The sequence below is a fragment of the Anser anser genome, assembly GCF_964211835.1.
Source record: "Anser anser genome assembly, chromosome: 19".
NCBI lineage: Eukaryota > Metazoa > Chordata > Aves > Anseriformes > Anatidae > Anser > Anser anser.
The window spans coordinates 12,241,971-12,249,693 of NC_139740.1; the positions used below are offsets into that span (position 1 = coordinate 12,241,971).

Sequence of the window (7,723 nt, forward strand, 5' to 3'; positions counted from 1 at the left end):
CAAACAGGGAAACTTCATGAAGCAAAAATAAACAAACTATTTAAGATCTCAGCAATAAGGGTTTGACATAACCTAGCTTCTCGTTTGAGCTTCAAATGTCCCTCACTCCCCCTCGCAGGCTGTGAGTCAGCGGGGAAGGAGGATACTTAGATTAGAAACACCAAACTGTGGAACAATGATTACACAAATGTTATTTTGGTTGCACTTGAGATGTTCCTGCAGTTAAAAATCTGCTAAATTAGGAGGATTGCAGTGATCAGAACATCAGCTGATAGCTGTGAAGTTTTGACTTGATGACCCCAAATGGGGGAATCAAAACAAGTTTTTATACCACCCAAAACCATGACTCAAATATGAGCCCTTATCACAAATAAGCACAATCTAGAACAATTATTTCACTTTTTTGGCAGCACTGGCATGGTGACCCTTCTCTATACTACTTGTCCAGTAGTTAACTGGTTATCCATTAATTGAAAGATGACAACTGACAATGTGAATCAGATAAAACAGGCCCACAAAGCCTGAAGTTTCAGGCCACATCATCATCTAAATCATTATTAAGCCGGTATTATCACTGGAGGCATATAACACCGCCAATGTCACTGCAATGCTAACCGTTTTGCCTTAAAAAGATCTTTATAACTCTCAGCACTCTTTGGTACATGAAAACGTACAAGCTCAAGTGAGAAACAAAAGCTTCTCAGTGACAGTTCTATTATTTGATCCAATATTGAATTCCAAGCATCCTCATCCTTTAGAGATGCTGAGAAAATAATGTTGTTTTCTCAAAGCCATCAGTCCCAACAGGAGATGCTTTGCAGAAACAACCGGAGCGGAGATGTTTGCAGCCAAGACTGCTGTTTGAATTCCTGCATTATGTACCAGCGCAACATGTGACGGTTATTTCATCCTTTATTCCAGCTACACAAGGACCCTTTTATCTTCTGTTTACCAGGGTGGGAATAAATACAAAGAGTTAATATGTAACCACCCTTTTGTGGCTGCCTTTATTTTTAGGGAAAGAAACGCTAGATTGAGGGTCATTCGGGAAACTGGTGGACCAGCAGCAATGTACTCCCTGGTGCTGGTCGTGTGTGCGGCTGCTCTGACCCACTCTGCTCTTGCAGCAAGAGGTAAGCGTCTTCCACTTTCCAATAGCCACCGCTACCATGGGGCGTGAGGGAGGGAATCTGGAGAAAGCGACGGAACTGTAAAGCCTTTGGATAGTTCTGGTCAAGTGTTTTTGAATGGGAGTTCTCTGAAAGCTGTTTCTTGTCTTTTTTCACTTCCTTTCCTTCATCTCTACAGTGAGGGGAATTTCTGACCCCACCAAACCAACTTGGATTAAAAATGAAATGCTTTAGTTTGTTTCTAAGTCCCCCTCGCCCCATTTTTTCCCCTATATCATTTACCATAATTGCCTCACTTTGAAGAACACCTCATAAATCCAAGGAAAAGCACTTTTTTTCCTCTTAAGTCTAACTGGAGCCACGATAGAGCTGCCAGAGAGAAGGGAAATAATACATTTTTCCTTGCCGATGCTTACTGCAGCCCTCCCTTGCCTCAGTAAGTCAGGTACCTGTAGACGCCAGAAGAACACTTAGCTCAGCATAGGGACATCCAACAGCTGGCTATAATACAGGAACTTGTGCTTCCAGTTTAGAGGTAAGAATATCTCAAACTTCCTGCCCACTTATTTTTCATTTTTTTTTTTATAAAGTGTCTCCTCTCTTCCAGTCTGTTCCAAGCCACCAGAAGTGCTCTTCGCCACAATCAATGTGGTCAAAACCGTGTACGACGTGGGTGAGGAAATCGAGTACACCTGCAGGCCGGGGTTTGTCCCCAACAACGGCCAGAGGAAATACACCTGCCAGCCCACCGGCAAGTGGCCTCTCAACACGCTCCTGTGCCTGCGTAAGTAAAACAAAGTAGAACTTACCCCCAAATTTTGCACCACCTCGTTGACATACCGTGTGCTGAGCTGAAAAGGGTATTTTATAGTCCATGTGATGGATCTGATATGTTAAAACTGATATGTTTTTGTTCTCTGGTTGTTCTTTCCTTGCATTTCTAAGTTTTCTATATAAAAGCAAATGCAGAAGCCATCTTGCTCCCTGCAAAGCCGCTGCCTCCTGCCAAGGAGTTGTGTGCTTTGCTGTATTTTGGGTGCTTTTTTGTTATTACTTTCCTGAGTCAAAATAGGTAAAAAACTTAGATTGCTCTAAGCTTTCTCCTGAAAAATAAATAGTCATCAGAAGACAATCTGGGTGTGGGGGGAAAGAGGTGAAGGCAACAGGAGAAGGAGCTTTCCATACACTTTCCCTTATGCCTCTGCAGCCAGAGAGTGATAGGGACTGGATCCGGACAAAGCAAACCTTAATCTGGCTCAGCCCAGCAGTGCTTGTACTTTAAGTGATGCACATTGGTTGGTAACATCATCTGCCTTTATTGTATCCATTACCACTCATTTTTATCATTTAATTGCAGACAATCATTAGAAGTGATTTAATCACGAAATTTTTGAAGCTACCTTTACTATGCTTTAATAGAGATATATAGTATTTACACTTAGGAAACGTAGCACACAAAAGTGGAAAAAACTGAAAGGCACCCAGACCCCTTTATCACCAACCTGTTTCCACTATCCTAGCTTCATGCCTTGTGAAATAATAGTATCCTTTTTATCTTTAATTAACAGCAAAGAGATGTCCCACTCCTGGACAGCTGCAGCATGGAAAAATTGATTTTATAGACTCTTATTACCAGAGTTCTTTAAGTTTTTCGTGTGAACCAGGGTAAGCACTCCCTTTCTTAGGCTGCTAAATAAGTAATCTAAATCACAGCATTACACTCTACTATCACCTGTGGGAGCATTACGAGCCAGGGAACTTAGAAAATACCACCTTAAAACCCACCTGAACTTCAGACACTTAAAAATGCCCTATTTAGCGATCCTTTACTGTTCAAACTCAATTATTACATCCCAGGGCTTTGTTACTCCAAAGCAACATCTTACAGACAGGAAAACCATCAAAATAGCAGAGATTTTACACAAAGACTTATTCCAGACCTCTTTCCCCTGCTTTTTAAATCCTCTTATTACATCACAAGATGAAATCCTACAGCAGAGAAAGGATAATCACTGTCTAAGTTGTTATGCTGTCAGGCTCTGCAGACTGAAAATTTTGTTTCTGTGTCCTTCCAAGCTCAGTAAATGAAAACATGAGATTAATCCTCACTTAGTCCCTAGACCAAATGCACTTTTACTGAAGGCTGCTTACTGATTCCAGAAACAAGGATGCATTTAAAGAAATAGAGTTATGATAAATGCAGGGATATAGTTGATAACAGTATACAGTCATTCTACTTGGTGAGTAATTAATAAATAGTGCATACCTAGGAAGAGCCTAAGTGAGCCACAGTCTGGAGCTCACTGAAGAACATCAGTAGCCTCAGTTATTCCTTCCTCTGCAGGAGCAAGAGAAGGAATAAATAAATTCAGCTCTGACATCAAGTGTAGCTAAGGGACTTGAATTGATTTAATTTTGTTAATGATATTTTACTAGGCTTCAGCTGTCTGATATTGAAATGATAAATATAGAGGGAGCATTTCTTTAAAACTCAGTGTAAGTAAGTTAGTAGTAACATGCGTACAGAGAACTAGAGAAGCACTTAAAGGGAGTGCATATGTAAATTAAACTGGGTTTTCTGCTATTATAATAAAATAAAGCTCTTCAGTACCTTTAGGTATTGAGTGCTGAGGTTGTTACAAATGAACTGATCCTAATTGCCATAAACGACTGGAATTTCTCCTGAGAACCTATAACATTAACATCACTGATCAAAGATCAATGCTCGCTATTTACGTATATCCACAATATTAACCAGCTGTATAAATTATTGTAACATCAAAATAGAATATTGAGTTGAAAGTACAAAACATCTTTTTTCATCAAGTATTCTTTCTAGAAAATTTTAATACCTGAATATTAACAATTTTTCATATTTGAATCTAAACTTCCTTTGAGGTTAATAAGTGCTTGAATCAGAGAAGGATTTCAGAACTGGACTCTTTTTAAGTCTGTTTGTGAGAAATGGAAACCTTTTTTTTGCAAAGAACAAGTTTATTTTTCTTCATATAAAGGTTCATTAAGCTTTCTGATAACCAGGACTTTTGGTTTTCAGCTACAACCTCATTGGGACAAGAACAAGCCAATGCATGGCAGATGGCAAGTGGAGTGGAACTGTCCCACAGTGTCAACGTACGTGTTTAAATACCAAAAAACTATTCTATCCTTACAGGACGGCTGCTTTACACTGCTCAGAATTACATATACTCTTGTTCAGAGGCCTCCTACTGTGCTGTGCAAAAAGAGATTAGGAAAAATCAAGAAGCAGCTTATATGTTTGGTTTTATATGTGTGGATTTTGGTTACAGAGAAATACAGTTTATAGGTCTGTGTGAAAGGCTAGGATCAGGGATGCTATTTACAGCTGAAGGTAAGATGCTTATCCACTCAAATTCATTTTCCAGGTATATAAAAAGAGGGCATTGTCATGCTTTACAACTGTTATGCATATTTTTGCTATAACTTTTCCTGCATAAACACTTTACTGAAAAAGCAATATACTGCATAACATTGTGTGAAAAATACAGAAAAAATCATGAATTACGTACTCTAAGGCTTCTGAGACTTTAAATCTGATCTTTTTGTTTTGGTAGCTACACTTCCATAAGGTATTTTGTGGGCTTATTTGGCCATAAGCGTGTTGTTCCTGTGATACTATTAACAATTCGATTTTTAAGATTTAATTCTAAGAATATAGTATTTTTCTAGCCGTGACTTGTCCACCTCCACCACTTTCTGAATTTGGAGTCCTTTCTTACCGTCACGTAAAACCTGGAAATATTTCTCACTACATGGACACGATTATTTTTGAATGTGTACCACCCCTTGCACTTATTGGAAATGAGACAGCTACCTGCCAGGCCAACGGGACCTGGAGCAGCATTCCTGAGTGCAGGGGTAAGTAACTTACTTTTAGCAGCATTAAAAAATATAATAGGAATGCTAGAATTGTATATATCAAATTATATGCATAATTTTCTTACAGAAAAATATCATAATGCTATTAAAAACATACACTAGTTATTCTGAAAGTCTGAATTGTGAATGCAATTGTTTATTTATTGTTTTTTAAAATATTTTCCTCTATGTTTGCCTGTGAAAGAGACTGAAATGAATCGCCATGAAAGTTTTAAGTATACTTCCAAATCAATACTGCATCTTCTAGAACTGCAGCATTGATAACGTTTTTCGCTTGTTTGTTTTTGTACCACAGCTGTCACATGTCCCGCTCCATCAGGAATAGAAAATGGATTCTTAAATTTTGCTGTTCGTAGAACATACCACTACAACGAAACCGTCAGCTTCAGCTGCCAATCCAGATACGTGCTAGAAGGACCTAAGCATTCCCGATGTGAAAAGACAGGAAACTGGTCCACAAAGCCAACCTGTAAAGGTATATATATTCCAGCTGTTAGAAACAAATTAATCAAATTTAATATTCCTGAAAGAGCACTGCTCTGATTGTTAATGAGCGACGGCACCTTTGTGGAAGAGCTGCCTTCTCGCAAGTAAACTGAAGCTGTAAATTCAGGGCCTCGATAACCTACGATGGCTCCCAGCGTTCAACATGGCATACCGTGATGTATCTGAACTGACTGCAATAATCAGCTACAAAAATTTATGATGTCTGAATATTTCCTCTCCTCTTCCTATTTGATATAATTAGAAATTTTACTGGGGCTGGATATTCACCAGAAACTTCTGTCCCTACACATAGGGGTGAAAAGTTCTTCAACATCATAGTACCAGCAGAAGTACTATATATGTGTGGGCCACGATATTTTTCATTCTCAAATGTCACTTGTGCAAATTTATCATGGGATCTAATCTAATCTACCTATTTCTAATCTAATCTACCTATTTCTCAAAATGGCACTCTAGTTATCCTTATGTATTGCTTTTAACTGTACTCTTTTACAGAGCCATGTAAAATGCCAGTTAAGAAAGCTGTAGTGTTATACGAGGGAGAGAAGAAAAGAGTTCAGAGTGACCTTAAGGAAGGCATTCTGCATGGCGAAACCGTATCCTTCTTCTGCAAGAATAAAGAGAAGTCCTGTGCCTATACTGTGCCCGTTCAGTGCGTGGATGGCAATCTTACTCTCCCTGCCTGTTTCAAAGGTATGAGCCAGGCTAATTTCAAAACAGCGGCCTGTGTGTGTCGGGGGGCAACGTCACAATTCGTCTTCAAGCCCTATTTGACCAGCTCGTTTGTCTGTCTTGTACTAAAGTTACTGGGCATTTAGGAAGACCTAAGCTAAGGGGAGAACGCACAGCGGTGCTTTTCTGTGATACACCGGGGCCCTGCTTTAATCCCTCTTCTTTTCTGAGAAGGCATTATGCAGAGGCCTAGCCCAGACAACAGGCCATGGGTAACGTGTTCTGGGATTTCACGAATCCTCGCATCAACTTCTAGAGCCTAAATATGGCTTCAGCCTTGAAAATCGAGCGCATTCGCTTCCCCTCTTATATATATATATTTTCTGCTGAAGTATTGCCACTTTACGCTGACTGGTTCTGACATCGGGTCAAGCATTAAGAAGCAGCTGACAGCCATTGTGAGGAACTGAGGCTGGAGAAACTGGCTTGCAGGCACACAGGTGTTTAGAATAAATAAACAGACTAAGTACAGAAGTTTGTCAGCAAGACAAAATGTTTTGCACGTGTTTTTATCAATATTCCTTGCAAGTCTTATTTTCGTTTTGTAAGCAAAGGAAAAAACACAGCCTAATCCATGGTGAAAACATCCTCCCTTACGTTTGGCTTAGCTTCAGATAGATGTAGCCTAACTTTTATTAAAATAGAAATTAAAATAGCGTATTTCTTCCAGCGGTTTTGCAACGATGCAGAAAATCACTGCTTACCCAGCTGTGTCCGCAAGATGTATTGTTTTCAGCTATTGCACGTTTTATTATTTTAACCTGAGTTCTCAACCTCTTGCTTTCAACAGAACGTGGCTTCTTTTCAACTCTTGTGAAGAAGGACCCATCAGACATGAAACCATGTGAAGATCACGAATGAGTTAAAAAAAAGAAATACAGCGCTAAATGCCTTACTGAGGCAAAACATGAGATGTAAGAAAGGACAACCTAAGTCCTGTGAGGGTAAATTCCAGGTGAACTTGGGACTCTCTGAGAACGCGGTTTCAGCTGTTTTCCCTACTGCTGCTATTAGCAGCCTCTTTCACAAGCTATGACACATTATTTCAGCCTTTTTCCATTAACTTCCATCTTCTTTTTTCTGCCTTATTCAACATCCCCACAACACCACTTCTCTTTCCATATTGCCAATGTTTATGTAATTGTAAAGCATTTTCTCAATAGCAACCCCTTTAGAATAAAGTAATTTTCCGCCAATAGTGTGTTCTTATTTAATATTACCTAATCCTCAATCAAATCCTTCAGCTCTTAACTGTTTTATAGAGAAGGCCTTCATCATTAGTAATTAGCTGGGTTCTGATTCCATTTCCTTTCCCCTGTGATAGGGAGTGGACCTTCAATTATAGAGAGACAGAGGGTCATCATAGGATTTTCCAGAATTTATGTAAGTAGAAAGACTGAGCTTTCCAAATGCGTTTAGAAGCTGTCCGATCATCA

General features: G+C 39.3%; 1 protein-coding gene across 1 annotated transcript; it reads left to right on the top strand.

Moving 5' to 3' along the window:
• The first annotated feature begins 536 nt into the window (after positions 1 to 536).
• Positions 537 to 7,483, top strand: APOH (apolipoprotein H). The gene is made up of 9 exons (XM_083804919.1): positions 537 to 682; positions 1,018 to 1,133; positions 1,738 to 1,914; positions 2,699 to 2,795; positions 4,186 to 4,262; positions 4,839 to 5,027; positions 5,344 to 5,523; positions 6,051 to 6,248; positions 7,078 to 7,483. The coding sequence occupies exons 1-9, from the start codon at positions 663 to 665 to the stop codon at positions 7,146 to 7,148; spliced, it is 1,125 nt and encodes a 374-aa protein (XP_083661045.1). The 5' UTR covers positions 537 to 662; the 3' UTR covers positions 7,149 to 7,483.
• The last annotated feature ends 240 nt before the right edge of the window (positions 7,484 to 7,723 follow it).

What these genes read in the sequence shown, in the direction of transcription:
- APOH (XM_083804919.1), top strand. Translation starts at nt 663, where the DNA reads ATGAAAACGTACAAGCTCAA. An exon ending in ATGAAAACGTACAAGCTCAA is followed by an intron (nt 683 to 1,017) that starts GTGAGAAACAAA and finishes CTTTATTTTTAG; the next exon opens with GGAAAGAAACGCTAGATTGA. An exon ending in TCTCCCTGCCTGTTTCAAAG is followed by an intron (nt 6,249 to 7,077) that starts GTATGAGCCAGG and finishes TGCTTTCAACAG; the next exon opens with AACGTGGCTTCTTTTCAACT.